The sequence below is a fragment of the Poromitra crassiceps genome (genome assembly GCF_964638095.1).
Source record: "Poromitra crassiceps genome assembly, chromosome: 3".
Classification (NCBI taxonomy): domain Eukaryota; kingdom Metazoa; phylum Chordata; class Actinopteri; order Beryciformes; family Melamphaidae; genus Poromitra; species Poromitra crassiceps.
In genome coordinates, this window is record NC_139625.1 from 51,587,539 (window position 1) to 51,615,041 (window position 27,503).

At 42.9% G+C, this 27,503-nt stretch overlaps 1 protein-coding gene across 1 annotated transcript in view; it reads right to left on the reverse strand.

Moving 5' to 3' along the window:
- LOC310773876 (piwi-like protein 1) overlaps window positions 1–27,503 on the reverse strand; it is a gene marked incomplete at its 5' end in the record, with an annotated part of 53,701 nt that overhangs the window by 11,454 nt on the left and 14,744 nt on the right. Inside the window, 10 exons of the mRNA XM_083633869.1 lie at window positions 1,566–1,753; window positions 1,848–1,962; window positions 2,308–2,425; window positions 4,164–4,296; window positions 9,735–9,843; window positions 10,413–10,610; window positions 12,535–12,615; window positions 15,521–15,642; window positions 16,757–16,967; window positions 17,058–17,190. Of these exons, the coding sequence (XP_083489995.1) occupies window positions 1,566–1,753; window positions 1,848–1,962; window positions 2,308–2,425; window positions 4,164–4,296; window positions 9,735–9,843; window positions 10,413–10,610; window positions 12,535–12,615; window positions 15,521–15,642; window positions 16,757–16,967; window positions 17,058–17,190 (1,408 nt within the window). The remainder of the gene's footprint in view (window positions 1–1,565; window positions 1,754–1,847; window positions 1,963–2,307; window positions 2,426–4,163; window positions 4,297–9,734; window positions 9,844–10,412; window positions 10,611–12,534; window positions 12,616–15,520; window positions 15,643–16,756; window positions 16,968–17,057; window positions 17,191–27,503) is intronic.

Below are 27,503 nucleotides of genomic sequence, written 5' to 3' on the forward strand. Positions count from 1 at the left end.
ATTTGTACAGGAGATGCCTGAGGCTTTGATCCACGTCCCACCGTCAAAAAATGCAATTGACGAACATACTCGTCCTTGGCACTCTACGTTTCTAAACGAAATGACGAACATACTCATCCATGGCACTCAATGAGTTAACAACCAAAATGTAATCAGTTCATCCTTGAGTCCAAGTGGACGTTAAAGAACATCGGACGGATGTACAGACAACCCGAATACATAATGCCTCTGGCCTGGCTATCGCCAGCGGAGGCATTATAAATAAGCATTGTTTTTGGAGGAAGCGTCATTTAAGGTCTTTAACTCATTGAGTGCCAGCCACTTTTGGAAGACGGATGCTCCCAGTGCCAGCCCTTTCAGAGCATTTTCAGTGATTTCTCGAGGCCCACAGAATATTGTGTGATATTACTATGTAAACACCGAACACGCCCAAAGAACGATGATACTCTATTGTATCATCAGCAAAAAAAAGTTTATTGATATCATTTTCCGTTCTTTAGTTATCAGCCGGAGAAGATAGGTTGTTTTCACCAAAAACAGACGTTTCAAATTAGAAGCTGAGATAATCAGCCTTTTGTGAAATGAAGCATTTCAAGCACATCACTGACTCTGAAGCTAATATTTTCTGATTTAGTGACACCTCAAAAATAATTTCCTTCAATAAAACAGCGAAAACAAAGGAATTTTGTTTGGCAAAATAATATTTTATTAGTATAATATTTTTTAGCTGCAACCAGCAGCGCTGGCCCCTGCGTGCGCAGACCCTACACTTTCTTGCTGGTCTTGATTTACTGCTGGTGGGCATCAGATATTCTAGCTTGCCAATCTGTCCATCGAGCCTGCTGTCTGGGTCTGTCTGGGTCGGTGTTGTATGCTGCCCTGCGTGCCCCACCCCCCTCGACTGCAAACCCCTCCTCCGTGGGTCTGTCTCTGGTGGCTCTGGTGGCTCTCTGCTGCGTTTGCTCTGCACTGAAAACCCAGCTTTTTCACAGCGTTCCGCGTGTATTTGTCACCGGCTCCCAGCGCTTCCAACTGAGAATAATAACAACTCCACAACTAATCATGTGGACGGGCTATCGCAGCGGACATGGAGGGGCTCAATTGTGGGAGCAGATTGGCTGCTGCAGGCACAGCTAACGTTATGCTTCATGCATATCGATGCATACCGATGCGGTTTCCGTTTCATCACGGGGCTTCTTCTGCTGTTTTTCCTCACCTTTCTCTAATCTGGAGAGCACTGTCGCCACCTAATGGGTCCGTAAAATAGGTTATACACATTCAACATGCCCCAAATTTTTACAGGAGATGTATCAGGCTTTGATCCACGTCCCACCGTCAAAAAACGCAATTGACGACAATCGTCGTCATTGGCACTCTACGTTACTATTTGAATTGACGACGATTGTCGTCATTGGCACTCAATGAGTTAAGCATCTGTATGAACCATGTTAATGCTTCAATCTCAATTCTAATCTTTATGGCCGTAACTGTCTGCTCCTACCACAGGGTGGTGTAGAAACCCTCTATTTTATTATATGGTTCAATCTGCTGCTGCTACAACTCACCTGACGGGCGCCTGCAGACGGATGCCAAGAGGACCTGAGACCTTCATGAGGGTCTGATGGAGGGACTGTGCTTCGTTGACGTTACGACGGGTGTAGAACATCAGCCAGTTCTCCAGTGGAGGAGAGCTGATCAGAGGCATCCCACGCATCTCCTTAGACCAGTCAGCTGCCCAGGGGTTATAGTCGTACTGGGTGACAAAACAAAATTCAAATTAAGTTCAACACCCTCCCAACCACAACACCATACACACCAAAATATATGCAATGACGAGCATATTCTACCGATCTCTGTCCCTGGAAAATCCTCTCCCCTGGGAGGACTCTGCCGCTCAGTTTCAGGAGCTCCTTATCAAAGTTTAGTCCCCAGGTATCCAACTCCACCTGTGCTTCGGCATTCCTACAAAATCATTTTTAAGATTAAAATCAGAGGCTGAAATTATGCTGCCTTTAGGTGCCATCAGAAAAGTTGTAATTGCGAGTTGTATGCACATAAACAGCCCAACAAGGCAATTTGCCTGGTAAAGTTTGACTTATTTTACCAGAGTTGTTGGTATGATGTTGAGTTGTTGTATGAGGATTAGGTGGCCTTACTTGTCCATTTTGTTAACATTTGACCAATAGTACTTTAATACACAAGTTCAATATTATAATACATGAAGTATTGTTTTTAATATAGCCCACGATTAAGACAATGACACCATTAAACAAGGTTAACTGATGGAAACATCTGAATATCACCAACCTTTGGATTTTATCGACAAATGTGTTGAGTCGATCCTGTCTCTGTTCTGGGGTCAGTCTGGTGTGGGTGGCCAAGTCCTTCATGATGTTGAAGTCAGCACGCATCTTATCAGTCAAGCCTGTCCAAAACATTGACCTTCACTTTAAATTTGATATACGATGGCTCCCACTAAAATAAATAGGGATGCACGATAATTATCGGACTGATATATTATCAGCCGATATGGCCATTTTGCGTTATTATTTATTATTCCGATAATGGCCTTTTTCCGATAAATTATCAGCCGATAATCATGCTTTATTTTTGCCTTGGAAGCGGAGCTATTGTTGTTGCACGCTCGTGACATCACAGCTGCGACGCCGACACTACCAGTGTTTCTGTTTTTCAGTTCCAGATGATCCAGAAAGCGACTGTAATTTGCAATCCATGTCCCACACAGGTTACGAGAGGAGGGGAAACCTCTAAGCTGGCATTACGTTAAACCAAAGCTGGCGATGATGCAGCGGGTGTTTGTTGTTTTTGTTAGCGAGTGTTACCGTTAGCATTAGCTCCTACACTTCAGGCTCGCCCGCTTGGCAGGCAAACTGCTTGTGACATTTACAGTCTGTGGCTTGTGATCAAACAGCCCCGCAAAAGCACTTTATACTCACAGAGCTGGCGTAAACTTATAGTAACTAATGGAACCCCCTTTACCCGAAATGAAACATCCAGGGATTGTGTATTTAACTCCAAAAAACAACTCGCTAACGTTAAGCTAACCGCGCTAGCCCCACTATAAGCCAAAGGGACTTTGGAGTTGAGCTAACGCTAGCTGCTGGACAGAGCCATCTAACAGAGCCAATAATAAGGAAACAAGGCACAGTCGTGCACATTAGGCTACATAAGAAGCATCAGTCAACATCACATAGTGTCTTTTCTTTAATCTAGTGGCAGCATTTTTCAGTAAAAAGTGAAACGACAGATAGTTTATATGGTTTACCAGCTCAGTGGCCTTGTGGTTTGAGTGTCCGGCCTGAGACTGGGAGGTTGTGAGTTCGATCCCCGGCCGAGTCATACCAAAGACTATAAAAATGGGACCCATTTGCCTCCCTGCTTGGCACTCGGCATCAAAGAGTTGGAATTGGGGGGTTAGATCACCATATGATTCCCGAGCGCGGCACTGCAGCTGCTCACCGCTCCCCCAGGGGATGGGTCAAATGCGGATAACAAATTTCGCACACTCAGGTGTGTGACAATCAGTGGGACTTTACCTTTACCTTTATAGTGCCTGCCCCATTCATTGGGCCCAGGCTACAATTCACTGTGAACTGGAACCAATGCAAAATTTGAACAGTTGAGTAACATGACTAAGAGTCTAATTTACTATGCCTTTTGTCATTGTGTTTTATCTGCAGACTAAGCAGTCATTGGCTTTCCGTTCTATAAAAGCCTTTATTTTTGTATTGACTATAATTGAGTGATACACTTTATTAAAACAATCATATTATATCAGAAGTTTTCTTTGTTTTGCGTTCAGTGATGTCAGTTAGATTTGGTTAGGTCAGAGGTATGCTCACTACATCTGCCTTTTTTTTAACCCCAGGTGTGCATAAAATACAGGTAAAAAAAAATATATATATATATATATATTTTATTATAATAATTATCGGTTATCGCATCGGTTGAAGAAATCCATATCGTGCATCCCTAAAAATAAAAACAGTTCTTTAAAGTGGTCATTCATACCTAGATTAGTGAGGAAACGTTATCTAAAACTTCTAGTAAGACAGATGGCAGTTTAGGGGGGGGGGGGCACTTCAAGCATATTCTTCAAACAAATCTTGTAAATGTGTGAAATGAAAATGTGAGCTGGTGACCTGTAAGGTGACAGAACTCTGGGATGAGCATGGCTGGGCCAGGAGGGGGCGCTCCAGCAGGACCCAGCCTCTTCACATGGCTGATCAACAGCACCTGGCTGTTGTCTTTGATGTCCAGGGCCCCGTTCCAATACCCATACTTCCATACTATTTAGTAGGCAAAAAAAGATTTAGTATGTCCCAATACATTAGTATGCCAGATGCAGTATGCCAAGAGTACCAGGATGTTATACTACATCAGCCCCTTTTTCGGAGTATGCATCGATGCATGCTACACCCAGCCAAACTTCCCCACAATCCTTTGCGCAGCGGAAGTTCTTCTTCTTCTAATGTTTTATGGCGGTTGGCAAACAACTTTTTGTGCATTACCGCCACCTACTGGAGTTACGTCGCGCTGACTGAGCTGCGTGTATAATCCACGCCCACCTCCATGACGCCGACACGGAAGACAACAGAACACTCGTGGCACTCACAGCAGAGGCAGCCAAGCGGAGAGATGACAGACAGCAGTCCGTTCAAGTGTAAGTAGGCTACTATTTAATGTATGACTGTTAGACATACCAATTCACCTCATTAAGTGATGATGCACTCGGATATTAAGTAATTTCGCCAGTTTGTTAAACAATTTACTGGTCGGTCATCAACATTGTCTGCCTTTTCTCACTGGAAAATAATCTATTTCTAATGTTAGGGTTGGATGAACACACTGAGCTCCTCATCAAGTGGAGGAGTGAGAATGAGGAGCTCTTCACTGGGAAGAGAAATGCTGCCATGAAAGGATACGAGTGAGTGCCATTATTATGTGCTGAAATGTGATAAAAGGAGCATTTTATGCATGTAAGCCAATTATTCATGGAACACACTACTGCCTGTTACAGTTAAGTTAATCAGTATCACTCAGCCTGACTCATACTGCTATAATACTACTGTACATAATACTGCTTTATACCTCATACTTTCTGCTACTTCTTTTTATATCACATACCTTATATACATATGCTTAACAGCTAATTCATATAATTCATACTCTGTTTTGTTCACTGTAGATGCTACATCCTACACTTCTCACTGTCTTTTCAGTCTCCCAGCAAAATAATGTCACAAGTATAATCGGAGTGACAATATACATCTTTAATCTTGTTGGGTTCCTCTTAGGACGTTTGTTGTTAACAACAGCCTCCAGGGGAAGGTCCAGCCTGTCTGGGTGAAAAAAAAATATGAAAATCTGAAGGCGAAATACAAGGTCAGTTACAGGGTTCTGTTTTTGCGTTTGATTATTATTCACTATGCTTTAGTAACATGAATTCTCTTGTTCTTGCAGGAGCTGAAGTCTCCCAAAACAGGGATAAACACAGAGGGAGGAGAGACAACAGCAGCGTCCTGGAAGTGGTATGAGCTGATGGATGCAGCTCTGGGGAGCAAGCCATCCATCAGCCCACCACTGCTCATTTCATCAGCAGGCCAGGACACTGTTGTTGTCTCTCCCCCCTCTGTCTCTAATCCAGAGGTGCCTGAGGACAGCTGCCCCAGGCCCCGGCCAAGAAAGAGAGGGAGGGAGGAGGGTGACATGTTTGCCTATCTGAGGGAGATGGAGGAGAAAGAGGAGAGGAGAGAGCGGGAGCTTCAGGAGAGGGATGATGAGCGGTACGCAGAGGCAGAGAGGAGAGATGAGGAGGCTAGGGCGAGAGAGGAGAGGAGAGAGGAGGAGGCGAGGAGGAGAGATGAGGAGGCTAGGGTGAGAGAGGAGAGGAGAGAGGAGCGTTTCTTGGCTCTGATGGAAGCGTTATCCAAGAAAGTTTGATTTATTTATGATTATTTATTTATTTAAGTCATGTGTTCCTTTTAAAGAAATTAATCAGCTAGTTTATGTTCACCAGCTTCCTTTCAAGTTTCTTTCAATCAACACAGTTGATTTGTTTATGTTTCCTTCAAGAAACGTTTTTACATAGCTGATGTTTTTATGTTTCCTTTTTGAAACAGTTTCATGTATGCATTGTATGCATTGCACAGAATAAATATATTGTTTACTCAACTCACCTATCTATTATGTGTTCCATTATGACTCAGTCAATATACTGTGTACTGAGTGTTGAATAATTGACAGGGGCACTGAAACGGTGTAACTGTTGACATGACTTCAAGGTTAGATGTGGGACAAAGTGAAGCATGGATCACATGGAACACAATACACAAGTCATGACTGATTATTGGAAGATTTTTAATTATTGCATGTCCAAAATCATGCATAGTGGTTATTCCATAAATGAATACCATCTTCCCATTAATTAAATGAATCAAAGAACAAAAACATACTAACATAGGTTTGGGTGTGGTAAGGCAATATAATAATAATATATATATATATATATATATAATATAATATAATATAATATAATATAATATATATATATATATAATAATCCATAAACTAATAATCATGCTCCTGCAGAGCTGGAATGCAGTGGAGAGGGGCCGACACTGCTGCAGCCAGGAGATCTCGGACACGCTCGCCAGGCTCCTGTGCCCTGTTTTCTGGCTCTGGCTCTGGCCCATCGTCCCCTGCTTCATCCTCCTCAGGCTCCATGATGTCACCATTGTCTATACAGAGGTTGTGCAGGATGGTGCAGCAGGTGATGACAGCTGGGGCAAAGGTGGGGCTCACCTCCAAGGTCTTAAAGAAGATGGACCTCCATCTCGTCTTCATCATTCCAAATGAACGTTCAATGATGTTCCTGGCCCTGGACAGCACGCTGTTGTACCTGGCCTGCACAGGATTCAGGTTAGGTGCACGGTAGGGTGTCAACAAGCGGATGGGGGCAGCCAGACAGGGGTACCCGCCATCCCCTATGATGCACCGTCCATCTGGTGGGTACTGCTGCTGGAGGTACACAGGGCTGTTCTTTAGCACACGAGAATCGTGGACAGAGCCTGGGAAGCCACAGCAGACATCTACATACCTCCCACGATGGTCGCAGATGGCCTGGAGCTGGATGGAATAGAAAAGCTTCCTATTGAGGTAGCAGTTCTCGTCGGCTGTACAGGGCTTAATTCGAATGTGGCACCCGTCTATGGCACCGACTACCACATTGAATTGAGGACAACGTGCCAACCGGGCGAAGCCATCACCCACCACATCTATTTCGCCCCCTTGAGGAAAGCGAATGGTCCTTTTCAGGAGCCCAACCACTGCCCAGGTGACCCTGTGGACCATCCTGTGGACCGTCGTTTTGGGGATGTCAAATGCTGTTGACACGACCCTATAAGATGCTGCATGGGCCAGCCAGAAGAGGAAGGTGAGGACGTGGATGTCCTTCACCCAACCATGGTCAGCCTCAAGGGTCAGAGCAGCTGTGAGTGCAGCGATCGACTCCCTGCTCATCCGGAGGTCACGGCGGAGGTCAGACTCCCCATCCAAAAACAGCCGCAGGATGGGCACGTTGGGGTTGGGGTTAGCATATGTTGCGTGGATGTTCTGTTAAATAAATGAATCCAATATTATGCAAAAGCCTAATTAGAATTCCTGTAAAATCCAATTCTGCCTGTTTTATATTGTTACAACTAATCTCAATTATGCCAATACTGATGATGATGATGGTGATACAGCTACACTTCCTTTCATACAATGGTTTATTTAATTTGAGATACTTGCACTACATATTAGGGCTGCAATGATCTGATTATATACTGTCACATATACAGTTTTTGCAAGAATATGGTTACAACATTCAATTTTATTATGATTGCAAAGAGTATAAGTAGCTTACTGATTCAATGTTAGGGTTCAACTATGACTACAATATAGAAGATTCTGCCAGTAGGCTATAGGCAGTGGTGTAAGTGTGCTATATAATGAATGGATATGAATACACCATGGGCCAGGTATGAGCAGTATACACTAGTGAATCTAGAAATATAGTAAAAGTCAAATATAATGTAGTTAAGAATGTGCAAGTATGTAGGCTACACTACAAATAAAAGTAATGTGAATATAAGGCTGCTTCACGTGCAGACAGAATACAGTGACAGCAGCTGCTGAGCTGTAAATATATTTAACAACAAACATCTGCCAGCAACAGCTATGTGTGAAGGGGGCTAATTATGCCTACTGGTGACTAGTTCATACAGGCTATTATATGCGTGTTATTGTTTACGTGAACACGTGATTATGATAAAAACACTGACCGAAATATGCACGTTATTATACTGTTAAGAATGAGACTGCATGTAAGTATCATCGCGTCAGTTTATTAGAAACAACAACATACATTACAATATAACAGCAACAGAGCTCTCCGGAGCCTCCGACGGTGCGCACGTCCCTGGAGAGCTTGGCGAGAGGCGATGCTGCTTCTCAAATATGTATTTACATCGCCAGGCATTTTGACAGTTTTGAGCACAAACAACTCAAATGTGGCGCTGCGGACATCGGCGGAAGTGAGCAAGAGGTCGGAGTTCAGGAAGCTCACGTCACGACAGATGTAGTGTGTCCCAATAGTATGCATTTTGCATGCATGCTGCACACTACAATCCATACTATGTGAGGGCAGCGGCAGTACATACTAGAAGAAAGAAGTACAAGTATGGGTATTGGAACGCAGCCCAGGTTATATTGCTGAAGACATACAGTGTGATTATCCACGTGCAGAATGATACAACAGGCTTTTGCATAAACATTCAACTGCTAGTGAGCAGCAAAGGCTCTTCTCGTCATGTAGAGTAAATTTGGGATACTGCAATTAAGATTTTAAGATACTTGATATCAAACACCTTCCCACAATTACAGCCCTGCACGTGTTCAGAGTAGGAACCTACAGTCTTGTAGTAGTTCTTATTACAGCCCTGCATGTGTTCAGAGTAGGAACCTAGTCTTGTAGTTCTTATTACAGCCCTGCATGTGTTCAGAGTAGGAACCTACAGTCTTGTAGTTCTTATTACAGCCCTGCACGTGTTCAGAGTAGGAACCTACAGTCTTGTAGTTCTTATTACAGCCCTGCATGTGTTCAGAGTAGGAACCTACAGTCTTGTAGTAGTTCTTATTACAGCCCTGCATGTGTTCAGAGTAGGAACCTAGTCTTGTAGTTCTTATTACAGCCCTGCACGTGTTCAGAGTAGGAACCTACAGTCTTGTAGTTCTTATTACAGCCCTGCACGTGTTCAGAGTAGGAACCTAGTCTTGTAGTTCTTATTACAGCCCTGCATGTGTTCAGAGTAGGAACCTACAGTCTTGTAGTTATTACAGCCCTGCACGTGTTCAGAGTAGGAACCTACAGTCTTGTAGTTATTACAGCCCTGCACGTGTTCAGAGTAGGAACCTACAGTCTTGTAGTTATTACAGCCCTGCACGTGTTCAGAGTAGGAACCTACAGTCTTGTAGTAGTTCTTATTACAGCCCTGCACGTGTTCAGAGTAGGAACCTACAGTCTTGTAGTTCTTATTACAGCCCTGCATGTGTTCAGAGTAGGAACCTACAGTCTTGTAGTTCTTATTACAGCCCTGCATGTGTTCAGAGTAGGAACCTACAGTCTTGTAGTTCTTATTATAACCCTGCATGTGTTCAGAGTAGGAACCTACAGTCTTGTAGTAGTTCTTGAAGGAAATGTCAGCATCTCCCCTCTTGAATGTATTGATGGGTGTGTGATCCCATGCAATGTCATCAATCCTGTAGGTTTTGTTGTTGTACCTAACAGAAGAGCGACAAGTTACATTTTGACATAGTAGGTGAAGTGAGTTATAACTAAATTAATTTATATTGTTCTTTTTTTATGTTTTTATTGAAGCAAAAGGGAATTTTTTTATCAACAGATATAGGACAAACAGCCCCGGTATGGTAGGAATTTCTCCCTTGTTCACAAAATAAAAACAGATGTAAAATTCAATCAAATCATATAAGGTATAGAGGTCCTGACATACGATGGTGAAGTACATATGACATTAAGCAGACAATAGAAGCACAGGAGGACAAGATTCCAGACTACGATTAGCCAAGGGGGTGTAATGATGGTATTGAGGCCAGAAAAGAGCCCTATATTTTTATGAGTTGCCAGTTTCCTCCTCACACTGTACAGCAGATGTGAAATGAGTCATTTGCTCTTCAATGTTTTACTTGCCCGACCTCACCTCACCTCCTGGCCATGGCCCGCGACCCCACTTTGGAAACCACAGATTCAAATGATGGAAAACCTCTGCATAGTTAGCCAAAGCATTTGTGTGCAGCACCAACGGTATGAATAGGTGACATTTGGATCTTACTTGGTGAGGACTATGAGTCCGACCAGCTCCTTGGCACAGGCATCAGCGAAGCGCTCGTCCCCACAGCGCTGCTTCAGGCTGTACATAAAGTCGAGGACCGTCTCACTACGCAGCACCTTGTGGCTCACGTCAGTGCACAGCATGATGCTCTTCTCGTACTGCAGGATGGTGGTGGTGAAGCCCGGCCAGATGTCCAATCTGTGGACAAAGTTTACATCATCCTATAGAGTGCCTATTTAAATATAGGACTGCACCCAGACAAGTAGGACATGTTTTTCAGTTTATTTCTCATATTTAATATTCTTCAAAACGTTATGCAAATAGTTTTCACTGCAATTATAGTTTTACAATTTGGGAAGCAGTGAATCTCTCATCTGACACTGATCAAGTGTGTGTAGGAGGAGGGGGGTCTGTCATGAAAATCAATCTTTAATATACTAATGATTAGGGGTCGACCGATTATCGGTTTGGCCGATTATTATGGCCGATATTCATCATTTTGCCGATTATCTGTATCGGCATTTTCATTGGCTGTTTGCCGATATCATAATTTAATAAAAAAATGCGCTAATTTGCGGCTGCTGCACCTGGAAGAATCCTCTCCTACAGTAGTTCCCTCTGTGTGTGATCTGGAGCAATGTCCCGCCCACAGCGCTATCTGATTGGTTACACATCAAGCAATAGCCTATCAGAGGGCTCAGAGATTAAATCTTGACACCTCACCTCAGTGCTCTCTGTTCAGCGCAGCCTGTGCACTGGACAGGGGGACAGAGCGAGGCTGCCTGTAAGCGAGAGCAGCGGACTTGACTAGTTGGCTGTTGTGACTGTGACAGTCACACTGTGTTAAGGTAAAGCAGCAGATATTGCCATGCCAAAGTTGTAATAAAGTGAATATACATCATAATTACCTACGCTGACATTGCAAAACACCACGATCTTATGAGCGATTCGTATGAAGCGCTGCCTCGCACAGTGCAAAGTGTGAAGATAGGTCTGTCTATGTGAAGCAGTTTAATTGAAAATGCGCGCATGCACTTTGTTGCAGTGATAACGATAACAAGATAACAGAGATTATTTGTGTACTGATAGCCTAATATATCTTTGAGTAACGTTGGTGCCTGCAGTGCTGTGCAAGTGCAACTCAAACTTATCACCACCGCTGTTGAAAAGGGCAATAGCCTAGTACAGTAACCTCACAAAGCATTGGGGCACTAGTTTTTAATTCCATAAACCATAGTAGCGTGTCCACGGTGTAGCGTCGCTCTTTTTTAATCAAATGGCCATGGTTGTCAGTAACGAAGCTGTTTTATTGATCCAGTCGCGCTGCGTGTCCGAAAAATACATTGGCAGGCATGTCTGGGCAAGTTGTCTGCCTCTGTTTGGAACAAGGAACCGAATAAACTAGGACGAGACATTTCGTCAGCGGACAGTTTGTTTGGAATGAAACAAGGAACCGAATAAACGAGGATGAGACATTACATGTTTGTTTCAGTATTCTCCTTTGAGAGCCTGGGGGTGAGGTTATCAGGTGTAAGCGGAGGGAACCCCTCTATTATTTTGTTACTGTAGTGAGTCTGTGTTAGTTTGTTAAAAGTATAAGTCCACAGCTTTATCTTGATAATATGCCCAAGTCTCCACTAGATTGAGCACGCACGCACGCACGCACACACACACACACACACACACACACACACACACACACACACACACACACACACACACACACACACACCTTTGCTTAATGTTAATAGTGTGACTATTTTCAATTAATATTGCAGTTGGATAAACTGAAAAAATGCATTTTAACAATGGGTCGTGTTATTCAAAATTTTGACACCAAGATTTTACATTTTACTGCAAATGTATATCGGTTCCAAAATATCGGTTATCGGTCTGCTTGACTCGCGATAATCGGTATCGGCCATGAAAAAACCATATCGGTCGACCCCTATAAACAATCATTCTGAGGTGCCATTTCATTGACAGGAAAGCATCAAATTGTGGCATTTACTGGCCTACTGGCTTGTCGACTAAAGTCACTTTCCTGGCCTGTACTGCAACACTGACATTCAGGATAACCAAGCGATACAGAAGAAACGATGGTGAAGCAGGTGATACGTACTTGTGCTGTGGGACGCTGAGAGGATCACTGGGGCTGTAGTAGTTGCGTCCAATCTGCTGCATGTTGAGCATTCTCAAGATCCTGAACAAGTAAAGCTGTATTATAGACCTGACTTCTGGAACAGAGACCATTCTAAAACCTCCCATACCACAACTCCTCTTGTCCATGAATTACACCTCACTTTCAATCCCAAGCAGTACTTTCAACTAGGATACACAGGGCTTAAAATTCACTTTGCAAACTGGGGGGGAATTCCCCCCTTATTTTCTTCAGATAGGGGGGATTTATAGACTTTAGGGGGGATTTTTCCAGCCGATACGATCACCGGTAAATATCTGCTTCTCCTGTCCGATAACATACAATAATAATTTCACATTTTTGTCTTTAGGCTACTTAACCTGTAGTTTATGCACACCTGGGGTATTATAATATGATATGAGTGTTTTAGTAAAGTGTATCACTCAATACAAAAAATAAAGGCTTTAATACAACCGAAAGCCTATGGCTGCTTAGTCTCCAGATAAAACACAATGACAAAAGAAATAGTAATTAGACTCTTATTCAGGGATGCAAAGTCATGGATAGTTAAAAAGGTGACAGATACCAGGGCAGACACAAAATCTTTCACTTAAGTGCCTTATTTTGGGATGAAAAAGGTGACTCACTTTTACCTAAAGGTGACTAGTTTGCATCCCTGCTTATTCTCTTATTCTTATTGCTTCAGGTTATATTCTTTTAGTACGTCGATTTTCTTAGATTGATAGGTTTTCTTTTATATCAGACACAGGTTTGTGTTCCTACCTGACATGTTTCGACGGTAATACTTCCGTCTTCTTCAGAGGTGTCACTAGATGGTGTGTGACGTGTCTTTAACAGCTGATGTTGTTTACAGAGGCGTGATCGTCCTGTCAGATTTGACAGGACGACCACGCCCCTCGCTGTCATCTCGCCGTTTGAGAACGCTGCTCCAGGTGGTGGAAAGCATGTAAGCCCCCTCGTCCCGGTTCATCGTGGTTTGCGCCCGCTTCCTGATCTCCACTGCCTCCATAATCCAGCGCTGGTGTTTGTTGTCCTGGGTGCGGATGACTTTGGCCTTATCCCAATCCATAATGTGGTTCTCCCTTTTGCAGTGATCTGTGATTGCTGATTTGAGATTTTCTTGTAGTGCCTGTTCCTTTATAGCCCGTGTCTGTCTTTTTGTTGTCTCCTTCTCACATTCCTTTTGGTGCTCTTTTTTGCGGGTGATGAATGACCGTCCTGTTTCTCCTATGTATGATTTATTGCATGATTGACATGGTATCTCATAGATGACGTTACATTTTTTGTTTGGGTCGATTTTGTCTTTTGGGTGCACTAGCAGTTGTCTGAGTTTTATGTGCGGTTTGACTGGTGTACTGATGTGACGTTTGCTCATGGCTCTCTGTATGCGTTCAGTGATGCCTCTGATGCAGTGATTCCCAACCTGTGGGCCGCGGCCCCCTGGTGGGCCGCGAAGGTATTGCAAGTGGGCCGCCAAATCATTTCCAAAAAAGTATGATTTTTGGAAAAAAAAAAAAAATTTTTTTTGAAAGATTTTGAAAAATCATACTTGAAAAAGTATGATTTTTGTTTCTTTGATGTTACTGCTTTTGCTTGAATTGAAGTTTCATCTTTACATCATCTTTATATTGGGTTTGTGTTTATTTGTAACCCTATCGATTTAATGGGCTTTCTTCTGATATTTGGATTTTGTTTGGATCTGATATTGGATGTCAAATTGTTATGAGAATGCATTTTTCCATTGTTGAAGGATACCGTTATTTATTAATCATTTGTTAATTAGCCTGTTACAGACAGCCCCTTGCTTGTCATTTCTGACATCTGTGTGGTGCTGATGGACAGCTCCTTGAATGATTGGTGTGTGTGTGTGTGTGTGTGTGTGTGTGTGTGTGTGTGTGTGTGTGTGTGTCTGTGTGTGTGTGTGTGTGTGTGTGTGCGTGTGTGTGTGTGTGGACAGCTCCTTGAAAACTGTAATACTGAAGGTGTTGCAACATGTTACAGGTGCTGTGTTAGTGACTGTGGAGCTTCCAACATGTTTCTCCTGTATTCAGTTCAGTCCTTTATGTTCAATTTTCAATAAAAAAGTGCTCTGAGAATGCATTATATGGCCTTTGTATTTATGGGGTCGGAGGTGGGCCGCGAACATTTTTGAGACATAAAAGTGGGCCCTGAGTTGGAAAAGGTTGGGAACCACTGCTCTGATGTATGGTAGTGTGACCGCCCCTATGTTTTCTGTTTTATTATGTGTCTGATATAAAAGAAAACCTATCAATCTAAGTAAAGTATAGACACTATGAACCTTTTTGGATTATTACGTCGATTTTCTCTTTGCAAATAACGGCGGCATTCCCTTTGAACTCGACGAAAAAATAATCACTCTCCCACTTCTCCTGAAACTGTCTGTGCTCGTCGTCATCAACCTTTCTTTTGGCTCGACAGCGACATGTTCACTTCTCAACAAAATACTTGGTTTTTCACTCGGGTGAACCGAATAGCAGGTGATTAGCAGGCCGCTGGCTTGGAGTGTGAAGCCGTGTTGCCAGATACTGCTGATGGTTTCCAGCTTAAAGAGTTCAAAACCTCCCAAGGAACTGCACATCTATGGAAATTTATTTGGCAACCCTGTGCCAAGGCAACGCCTCGTTCACATGCCTCGGGAGCGTGCTCTGTGTTTTACAACGAGAGGAGGTGCGGGCCTGATTTCACCTTGATATCAAGTGGCGTGGCGGGCCGTGTTTTTGAAACCCCTGGTGTAAACCATTGCGGGATTACTCCCCCTTTATAAATTGAAAATACGCGGGAATTTCCCAAAAGATTTGCGAATCCTGCACCGAATTTTAAGCCCTGATACAGTATATCACACCACAACTCGAGACAAATGTTACTATATGTGAAATAACAACAGGTCTTTAACAATAGACAATGGCCTGTCAACTGGAAAACTGACCTTCTAAAGATGATGTTGTAAAACTGAAGACACACTGGTGAAGTGGGTGGCAGTTCATTTGTCAGGGTAACAGTTATCTGGACCTTCTCTCCATGCCGGGTCTCACTGTGTAGCACGGTCTCCTAAACACGAGTGAACAACATTTCAGTGCAGGGCAGATCATTTACTTCAACACTGGCCGTTATATTGCAAAGTTCACCAGCCAAATTCACAATTTGAATACCCAACTCAACGAGAATAGGACCTTTAAGTGTCTGGTGGTGTATGCAAACTTAGCAATCACAACTAAACTTAAACTTTATGGTGCTCATTGCCCAATGCCCACCCTGACAGCCTATCATTGACCAGCATTTCCCACAGTGCCCACACTTGTGGCCCGCCTTTGCTGAGAAATTCACACAAGATTCCATTTCAAATTTCACATTAACTTTGTTCACTGCACATCAGTCTTCGTGTGCATTTTTGCTGGTTCTGTTTTTATGCTACTGAATGAAACAATTTAGACTTAACAGGGACAGTCTCTCTCACTCAGAACCTTGTTACGGACAGTCTCTCACACTCAGTACCTTGTTAGGGACAGTCTCTCTCACTCAGTACCTTGTTAGGGACAGTCTCTCTCACTCAGTACCTTGTTAGGGACAGTTTCTCTCACTCAGTACCTTGTTAGGGACAGTTTCTCTCACTCAGTACCTTGTTAGGGACAGTGTCTCTCACTCAGTACCTTGTTATGGACAGGCTCTCTCACTCAGTACCTTGTTAGGGACAGTCTCTCTCACTCAGTACCTTGTTAGGGACAGTCTCTCTCACTCAGTACCTTGTTAGGGACAGTCTCTCTCACTCAGTACCTTGTGGACAGTCTCTCTCACTCAGTACCTTGTTAGAGACAGTCTCACTCAGTACCTTGTTAGAGACAGTCTCTCTCACTCAGTACCTTGTTAGGGACAGTGTCTCTCACTCAGTACCTTGTTAGGGAGTGTCTCTCACTCAGTACCTTGTTAGGTACAGTGTCTCTCACTCAGTACCTTGTTAGGGACAGTCTCTCTCACTCAGTACCTTGTGGGCAGTCTCTCTCACTCAGTACCTTGTTAGAGACAGTGTCTCTCACTCAATACCTTGTTAGGAACAGTCTCTCTCACTCAATACCCTGTTAGGGACAGTCTCTCTCACTCAGTACCTTGTTAGGGACAGTCTCTCTCACTCAGTACCTTGTTAGGGACAGTCTCTCTCACTCAGTACCTTGTTGGACAATTTCTGAGGCAAGAAGAGAATGGCTCCATCAAAGCTGCGTGCTGAGCCCAGTACTTGATCGTGTTGAAAGAGGAGGGCAGAACGCAGGCGGCGAGCCTCCATCACGGGCTTGAAGTCGACATGGTACTGGTAGAGAGCCCACTGGGGGCGGGACAGGATGCGGAAGTAGTTGGCGCTCAACTGAATGGCAGAGCCACTGCTACCTGAAGACGTACATACAAAGTGGTCAAGACTTATTTAGCAGCAGCACATCTACAGTGTAACACAATGTGAATCCTTTAATGTTTACAGACCAGATTTGGAGTCTCTGACATGCTCCATAGCCTGCCGGGTGTTAACTCCTGCATCATGGAAATCACGGCGGCGTCCACCTCTTTCTCCTAGCTTCACCTGCTGAAAGCCAGCTGAGATCTGCATAACAGCTAAGAAAAACAAAAGACTGTCAGTTTCTGCATTAACGGGTAAGAAAAACAAGAGACTGTCAGTTTCACATTCTGTATAACAGCTAAGAAAAACAAAAGACTCGGTTTCACTTTCTGCTAGGGGTGTCACAATATATCGTCCCACGAAATTTCACGATAGTAAAACGTCACGATATGTATCGTTGAGATGAAATCTCATATCGCGATTTTTTTTCTTTTTTAAATAGACTAAGAAACGTCTTTGTTTGTTGAAGTTCAATGTGTGGAAAGTAGTTCAGTTGAACAAGTCTCTGAAGAGACACATGAGAAGTTATACAGGAGAGAAACCATTCAATTGAGTTTCTGGCAAAACTGTTTACTTGACAGGAAAAACTGAAGATGCATAAAAAATAGACTAAGAAAAGTCTTGTTGTTTGAGTTTGAAGAAAAACTGAAGATGCATAATGAGAATTTATACTGCTGAGAAACCTTTTAGTTCAAAGTAAATCTAAGTGACGGTGTAACTCATTCTATTTCAAGATAAGCCTTATCTCCAATCTCATGTTTTTTCTAGTTGTTATTGTAATAACAATTTCCCACAACAGCATGTTTTGTATTTGTGCATTTCAAATAAAATACTACTTTTCCAGTCATATATTGTCATTATTCAAGTTTAAAAAAATATTGTTAAAATCGTATCGTATCGTTATCGTGAACCCAGTATCGTGATACGTATCGTATCGTGAACTGAGTGTATCGTGACACCCCTACTTTCTGCATAACAGCTAAGAAAAACAAAAGACTGTCGGTTTCACTTTGTTGCTTTGTTATTCAAAATGATAACATCTGACAGGTGTTAGAACCAGAGTGCTGAGAGTAAGAGTCATTTGCAATCTTCACAATCCTGAGGAGGTGTAAGGCTACGTTCACACAGACATCCTTAGTGCTTCAATCTAATCTTTTCCCCCCTAAGTAACTCAGATCAGTCTTTTTCATGACTGTGTGAACAGTACAAGTCACATTGAAAGTGACTTTTTTAAAGACGACCTGGGCTACTTTCAAATGTGGTAAAACATCAGATTCGAATCTGATGTTTTTGAAAGTGACTCCGGTGTGAACAGACATCTGGCCCATATCTGACTTAATGCTTCAATGTGACTTCTTCTTCCGTTGAGTTTTATGGCAGTTGGCATCCTTAAATGGTGCATTACCGCCACCTACTGTATTGCTAAAACTATAGTGCAAATACAATATCAATAAAAAGTGTCCACCCAAAATGCGCCCATTCACCCCAATATCCATACTGTGGCCCAGACCAGTCGTCTAGGCCGAAGCGAACGCTTCATTCATCGTTTTCGTCAAGTCATCTCCCGAAATGTCTTCCAATATCCAAAAATTTCCTGGCAGCGTCCACCACTTCAATGTGACTTTTACATCATTCCACAGCGACATTCGTCACTATTCTGCGCTGGCGGGAGGACCAACACGCGGGCATTGAAATTAAACCGTGAACAACAGATGAAACATCGTCAGCTACCACATTGTTTACTGCTGTCTTCTTCTGGGTTTACGTAGAACAGCAGTGCACTGCGTGTGACGTTATTGTTCTTCTGCGCATGTGGGTCACTTCATGTCCGTGATCTGTTCACACTGGAGTCGGATATGGGCCACTTTTAAAAAGTCTGTGTGAACAGCCACACAAAAAAATCAGATGTGAGCAACAAGTCAGATTCAAGCACTAAGGATGGCTGTGTGAACGTAGCCTAATACAGGTGCGTAGACACTTGGTACATTAGAGCAGTGATTCTCAACCTTTTACACCAAGTACCACCTCAGTAATTAAATAATGAGACTAGTAAGAAGGTTCAAATAAACTTCAATGATACAATAAACAAATTAGATTTGGCGTATGACTCCATGATACGACTACGCTCCCCCTGAGATGTGAGGACGTCAGTGATATCTAGGATAGAGAATCCCTCCATAGGGAATTCTTCAGGAGTCATGACGTTGGTGGTGGTCAGGGGAGGAGGTGGGGCCAAACAATTGCTTTGGCGATGATCAGCAACTGAGGGGTGACAGCACACATAGGTGAGTAGGTAAAAAACATGCCAAAATTCCAATCCGCCCCCTAAAGACTCAAGCCCTGTTCCCTCACTCCCTCTAATGGCCGCCAGCGGAAAGTGGTTGAGTCTAGGGCTGCCACAAATGATTATTTTGATAGTCGACTAGTCACCGATTATTTTAACGATTCGTCGACTAATCGGATCATATCGCACAATTACTCAATCGCTCTGATTTAGCTATCATCAGCTTCTAAATTTAGCTTCAAGTTATTTTAAGCATGTGCCAAATAAAAATAAAGACAATTAATGATAATTAACTCAAAAATAATATTTTCATGAAAGTTTAGAGCATGTAGTAGCATATTTATTTCTGGCATCAATGTACTTGCATGTAATAAATGTAATATAGTGCAAAATAGTACACATTGAAATTGAAAACATATAGTGCAATGAAATATGTACTATCCATTGAATGAATAATGCAAAATAAAATTAGGGCACTACTAAGTGGAATGGAAATGGAAACAAAAACTATTCACTATGTATGCATCCAAAATATCAACAAAACTAAATTGTTTCAGTCTTCTCAGGCATCAAAAACATTTTTACATGTCGTAAGTAGAGTGCAAACTGCGGAGTAAAATGAGGTTTCCAGTATTCCCATCTGCAACACATGAGCTTAACGTTGCTATGATGACGTTACAGCAGGCTTTTAACGTTAATATCGTTAGCCAATACCTAAAGTTAGCAGCTAAAACTTACGTTGCGGTTGGCAGTGAGCTAACAAGCTAATTAGCCTTCATCTGCATTCGCCACAACGTGCTTCCTTTTGAGATGCTCGCGCATCATACTCGTGCTGCCATGATAAGCGAGTTCAGCTTATTTAGCAGATTTTGCACTTCACATTATTGTGGGTGAAATGCTCCCACACTTTGGACGTATGAGGACGGCTAGACATTTTTTCTGCAGAGAAAGCACTGGGAGCTGCTTGTTTTTCCGGTCACGGTGATGTCACGTTTTCCCCGGGTGATCGGTACTGCGCATGTGCATCAAAGACATGACAGAGACGCCTGGATGCCAAGCCAGCCAGTGAGGCCATCGCAGGAAACGTTTTTTTCTTTTTTTCAGCAAAAGAAAAACATGCGACATTCCGATCCGATTCGATACCTGAATTTGGATATCTGCCAATACCGACATTTTTCCGATACCATAGCTATTTTTTCTTGAATATACAGTACAGACACACATTTGGCCAATTGAAGAAAATAGGAAAGAAAAATACAACTTGAAAAAAGCAGACAAAATGAAGGAAATATACAAGGCAAAAAAGGATAATTTTAAATCAAATCTGAACTAGTGTTGTCACGGTACCAATAATTCAGTAGTCGGTACCGGTACTAGTGAATTTCCACGGTACTCGGTACCAATTTCGGTACCACGGTAAAAAAACAGACTGATATTTCTTGAACATATTCTCCTTTATTAAAGTATGCAACCATTTCCAATGAACAAATGGCATGTAGCCTTCAACTTTAAAACAAAACAATGTGCTTCTGCTTACTTCTTCTTACATTCAACTCTGTATGGCAGTGAGTACAGACAGTGCAACACCAGTGGCATGTAGCCCTCAAGTATTTAATTTTATTATTATATTAAATATTATAATTTAATTTATTTCACAGAATTGCTGGAATCCTTTTTTTTCAACGGTGTATATTGGTATTTGATCGATGCATAGGAATTCTGCCAATGCCCTATCACACTTTCTTGCTTCATGTGAGTTCTTGTCATATTTCCTCTGCTTTTCAAAAACATCAGGAATTGTCTGCTGGGTGGTCTTTTGGGCTCCGCGACTTGTGCCTTCCTCTTCATCTTCATCTCTCGCATACTGTTAAATGGAAAGTAACGTCAGTGAGATTTACTAAAATAAAGAGATGATAGAGACAACTGCACATACACACATGTAGAGTGCAAGCAATTTTATGTAGCTAGTTTTAATTCACGGACATGTTTCACCTTGTAGCTTGTATTTGAAGCTTGTATTTATTTTGATGCCATGTTGAACTAAGGCTAAGTTCGGCTATTAGCCGTGTCCCATAATGTTTCCATTACAAACATTGCATTGCACACGCGTTACACTATGCTAGCTAACGCTGTACCAGGTATTAGCCGGGTCCCACAATGATTCCATTACAAAACACGTTAACGTTACGTTAACGTTAGCGCAAACGTTTTTTGGTTACACAATGCATTGCCAGCTATCTCAAAAACGAATGTGACAGGATAAGGTCTGTTTGATATGTTGTTAAACGTGTTATTTTACACCGTTTGAAAGAAGTAACCCACCTTGAATTATTTGAACAGGTCTGGGTGCCTGTCTTTCAGCTGCTTGGCGAGATTGTTTGGTTTGGAACTCCCTTTCACACTTTTTGCAGATGGGGCTTTGGGGAATGATATTTCCAAATGCGACTCTTTGCATTCTTCTTCTCAACAAGTTGAGTTGTTGGAATAGGAGCAGCCGCTCCTGCTGCAGCCGTAGCCATTCTCTTCGCCGGCCGCCTGTGCGCACTGCTTGTGTCAACATACAAGCTGTGAATGACTGTTCACGATTACGTGTGGACGTTCGGGGACACCGTAGTCCCGGAAGTGCGCGGGGCTGTATGCGCAGTATGTATGTGTGTTGCTCAGGCAGACAGGCTAACGTTAGCTGGCGGCTGGGTCCATGAAGCCAAGCCATGGTGGCAAACTAAATAGTAAATTCGGTACCCTCGGTACCATGAAAAACAGGTACCGTTCAGTACCGTAGCAATGTAGTACCGTCCAAGTACCGAAGTACCGAGTACCGTGACAACACTAATCTGAACTACCGTAAATTCCGGACTATAAGACGCACCGGTCTATAAGCCGCACCTTCAAAGGTGACTATTTTTTTCTTCTATAAGCCGCACCGGTCTATAAGCCGCGGGTGTTTTGATGTTTAATTACCATATGTAAGGCTTCGTGCACAGAGGGGATTGTCGGGAAAGAGATGGCTGTTTGGGGAAGCTCCCATTTATTAACATTTCAACAAAACAAAAGTCAGGTCACTAATCCCCAGACAAAATCACACATTGTGGTATTTTTTGTTTTTTTTACAGTGCACACAGTGTCCGCGGTGTGGTGAAAAGAGGGCAAGAGAGGAAATTAAAACAGAAGTGGATTTATAGTTAGAAAGAGTGCTAAAGAAGAGAGAATTCCGTTTTTTTTTTATTTATTTTAGTTACTCACAGTACTATTGACCAGTCCAACTCAAAAGATATTCGGCAGTTTCACTTTGAGCTCTTGTTCCGCCGCTGGGCACACAGTGTCCGCGGTGTGGTGAAAAGAGGGCAAGAGAGGAAATTAAAACAGAAGTGGATTTATAGTTAGAAAGAGTGCTAAAGATAGTCCGGTCTGGTTATGACGAGTCTCGCTGGGTACAGTACGGCAAAGCGATATCCATTGACTCGATGATGCTGTTGTATGTTGCGCGTTTCTGTTGCACCAACGCGGAGAGGTCCTGCCGGACGAAAAAGCGCGTACCCTCCCAGGTGAGGGGCTTCTTCCCCGCAGCCTGGAGGATGAGTTGACGGTCGGGCCAGCGGAGTAGGCAGATGAAGATGGCCCTCGGTGGCAGGCCGGGGTCTGGACGTGGCCGAGGCGCCCGGTGTGCCCTGTCCACCTCTGGTGGTTTCTCGCCTTCCTTCAGGTCCAGGATGTAACACAGGATTTTGCCACAAAAGCGTCCATGTCACCAATCTCAGCTCCTCTTTTACATTGATCAGGCGAATGTTATTTCTTTTACTCCTGCTGATTAAGTCATCAACCTGCGTGTGCAGGGTTTCGATTTTGCATTTTATCCATTTTCGGACTCACTGTGTTGTTTTTGTCCTCCAGTGCGCGGATGCGCTTTTCCGCATTATAAACTCTGTTCACGGTTGCCTTAGTTTCTTTAGTGAGTGAGTGGATGGACTTCTGCACGTTTTCAAACTTGTTTTCAAGCTGCTCAAAACCTCTGAGCGATGTCGGACTTAATCGATAGTGTTTCACGGAGTAAAAGTTTAGCCCAAGCGTGTATCTCCAGCCTCCAGCAGGTGAGTCATTTCCTCATTCATGGCGTGATTGCTTCGTCTTTTTCTTTCTGCTTACCTGTGTTGTGTTATGTTATGTTATGTTATGTTGTTAAAAGAGGGCAAGAGAGGAAATTAAAACAGAAGTGGATTTATAGTTAGAAAGAGTGCTAAAAAAGAGAGATTTTTTTTTTTTTTTGGAAAAAATCCATAGATAAGACGCACCGTTATATAAGCCGCAGGGGGCAAAAAAGGCCAAAAAACGGGAAAAAAGCCGCGGCTTATAGTCCGGAATTTACGGTACTTAGGCATTGCTGCTTTTAGTGCTGCAACTATCGATTATTTTAGTAATCGAGTATTCTACCGAATAATCCATCGATTAATCAAGTACCGTAAATTCCGGACTATAAGCCGCGGCTTTTTTCCCGTTTTTTGGCCCCTGCGGCTTATATAACGGTGCGGCTTATCTATGGATTTTTTCCAAAAAAAAAAAAAAATCTCTCTTTTTTAGCACTCTTTCTAACTATAAATCCACTTCTGTTTTAATTTCCTCTCTTGCCCTCTTTTAACAACATAACATAACATAACATAACACAACACAGGTAAGCAGAAAGAAAAAGACGAAGCAATCACGCCATGAATGAGGAAATGACTCACCTGCTGGAGGCTGGAGATACACGCTTGGGCTAAACTTTTACTCCGTGAAACACTATCGATTAAGTCCGACATCGCTCAGAGGTTTTGAGCAGCTTGAAAACAAGTTTGAAAACGTGCAGAAGTCCATCCACTCACTCACTAAAGAAACTAAGGCAACCGTGAACAGAGTTTATAATGCGGAAAAGCGCATCCGCGCACTGGAGGACAAAAACAACACAGTGAGTCCGAAAATGGATAAAATGCAAAATCGAAACCCTGCACACGCAGGTTGATGACTTAATCAGCAGGAGTAAAAGAAATAACATTCGCCTGATCAATGTAAAAGAGGGAGCTGAGATGGGTGACATGGACGCTTTCGTGGCAAAATCCTGTGTTACATCCTGGACCTGAAGGAAGGCGAGAAACCACCAGAGGTGGACAGGGCACACCGGGCGCCTCGGCCACGTCCAGACCCCGGCCTGCCACCGAGGGCCATCTTCATCTGCCTACTCCGCTGGCCCGACCGTCAACTCATCCTCCAGGCTGCGGGGAAGAAGCCCCTCACCTGGGAGGGTACGCGCTTTTTCGTCCGGCAGGACCTCTCCGCGTTGGTGCAACAGAAACGCGCAACATACAACAGCATCATCGAGTCAATGGATATCGCTTTGGCGTACTGTACCCAGCGAGACTCGTCATAACCATTGATGGACAGCGGCGGAACAAGAGCTCAAAGTGAAACTGCCGAATATCTTTTGAGTTGGACTGGTCAATAGTACTGTGAGTAACTAAAATAAAAAAATAAAAAACGGAATTCTCTCTTCTTTAGCACTCTTTCTAACTATAAATCCACTTCTGTTTTAATTTCCTCTCTTGCCCTCTTTTCACCACACCGCGGACACTGTGTGCACTGTAAAAATAAACAACGGTGGTGTTGTGTTATGTTGTTTTGTTGAAATGTTACGGTAATACGGTAAATGGGAGCTTCCTCAAACAGCCATCTCTTTCCCGACAATCCCCTCTGTGCGTGACCACTTACATATGGTAATTACGGTAAGCAAACGGCCACTCGGCCAACTCCCTCCCCCGACTACCAGGAGAAAATCACAAACTTCGGCGAATTCACACAAAGGAAGATCAAGGAATATTCACAACAAGACGAGCAGTAGAAGCGGAATATTATAGGAGTGTGAAAACATCCACAATCACCAACGGGTTCCAAAACGCTGGACTGCTGCGGGATGAAGAGGATGACGCCGCCACAGCTGGCGCTGAGGGCCGTCAGAGGCTTCAGAGGCTGTTCGATAGTGACGAAGAGGAGTTCGTTGGTTTTGAGTGACAATGAAGGAGAGAGGAGAGTGGTTGACGAAGCCACCCTGAACCTGTTCGTTTCCGACACTGAAGATGAGGACTTTGGTGGTTTCAGTACGCAGGAAGAAGAGGAAGACGAGGGTTAGTGACTTGACTTCTCTGGTTACAGCCGTTTGCTGCACATATAGCCTATTGTTGTGTGATTTTGTCTGGGGATTAGTGACCTGACTTTTGTTTTGTTTTGTTGAAATGTTAATAAATGGGAGCTTCCCCAAACAGCCAACTCTTTCCCGACATTCCTCTCTGTGCACGAACCCTTTCATATGGTAATTAAACATCAAAACACCCGCGGCTTATAGACCGGTGCGGCTTATAGAAGAAAAAAATAGTTAATTTTGGTCCCGCGGCTTATAGACCGGTGCGTCTTATAGTCCGGAATTTACGGTAATCGGATAAGAACCCTTTTTTGTGTTTTCAAAGGCTTATCGTAAATATACACCAAAAAATAAGATAAATCTCTTCAAATAAACAACTACATTAGTTTCTTTCTTAGAAAAAACAACATTTTTATTTTTAAATTGCATAGAACTGGCAGTGGCACCATTCATCTTTTCAACCTGACGTTTGAGTTCTTCCAGTGTACAGCAACCGTTAAATAATATGAATGAATGGCTTACTAGCTGGTTTACATCCTTCATTTACCTTACAGCTGCATGACACACACACACTCTTTCTCTCTCACACACACTCACTCTCTCTTTCTCTCTCACACACCAACAGGCTAGTGTGATCACACACACACACACACACACACAAAACGCTGTTAAATTAGCCGCTAACGTTAATGTTAGGTTGAGCTTTGTATTTCTCACAGAAAACGGTCCAAACTTCTCAGAGAGAGCGGTCGGTATTCACTAAAGCCTTAATATCTCAGGCTCTGTAGTACATAGAAACATAAAATAAAAAGCATTTGAGAGCTTAACCCTTTGGCTTTTCGTATTATATTTGCTCTAATGTTAATTTTAAAAAAAAGATCTTTAACCCCAAAAAATAAAAATAAAAAGATTCTAATGCATTTTAAGAAATGTTAATAAAGATTACGGCAAATGTAACCCTTCCAAATAAAAAGCCACGGGTTTAAGCTGTCAAATGCTTTTTATTTCATGTTGATAGCTACTATAAAGGCTGAGGAAATACGTTCTGTTGAACCCTTGACAATTACTGCAGCAACGTTAGCGTTAACGCTAACGTTAACGTTAGCGATCTCTGTTTTGCAGTCGTTGTGAAGACAGTGAAAAGCCCCGTTACCTAACAACTACAACGGCAGTGAAACAACTTATCCAGCTAACGCTAGCTAATTAAATAACGTTACCTGATGTTGTAGTCGATGCCTCTCTCAACTACAGCTGAGGAGGTGCTGCTAACGTGCTGCGGTGCGCTGCCTGCTTCATTCACCCTCAGCCTATCTAGTAATACGTTACAGTCTTCAGCATTTAGCTACTGTAAATATATCTTGTGTTTGACCATGCTTCCTCAAGTTTGAGGTGTTTCCCTGGCCAGCTTTGCAATTCACATCACAAATGTTGCAACCAGTGTTGTCTGAGTCTATCTTGGGAAAGTGTAGCCACATTTTCGAGTGGTCCCGTTTGTTGATGTTTCAGGTAGAGTGACGGACTGACGTAACGCGCTCTCACGTGTTGCCTTAAGGTTCCGTCGGAATTTCTATTTTACCCACTCTCTTCTATTACTCAGATGCGTGTCGAGGCGAATCATTTTGGCCTCGATCATTTTAATTACTCGAGTTATTCGAGGTACTCGAGGAATCGTGACAGCCCTAGCTGCTTTAGAGAAGGACCATCTGCCTGTAGCTGGCTCCTGCTAAGAGACATAATTAGTATTTGGCAGACATGGGACCAAGTCACTTCGGTCCAAGTCTCAAGTAAGTCCCAAGTCATTTTGTTTTGGGCAAGTCAAGTCAAGTCACAGGTTTTGTCAAGTCAAGTCGAGTCCTTAGTTAAGGCAAGTCAAGTCCCAAGTCAAGTCACTTTTTTCCCCACGCCCAAATACTGCAGTCTTACCTTTCTTTATAAAGAAAAAAAACATGGTATTAATACCTGTCTAATAGTGGTGATATTATTGGCCAATTTACAGTATCTAACCCGTTCAAAAAGTATGACTAATTTAATATGTGTTCTAATCATTGATATTCAGTGAAATAAATGTAATCAAACAAAAG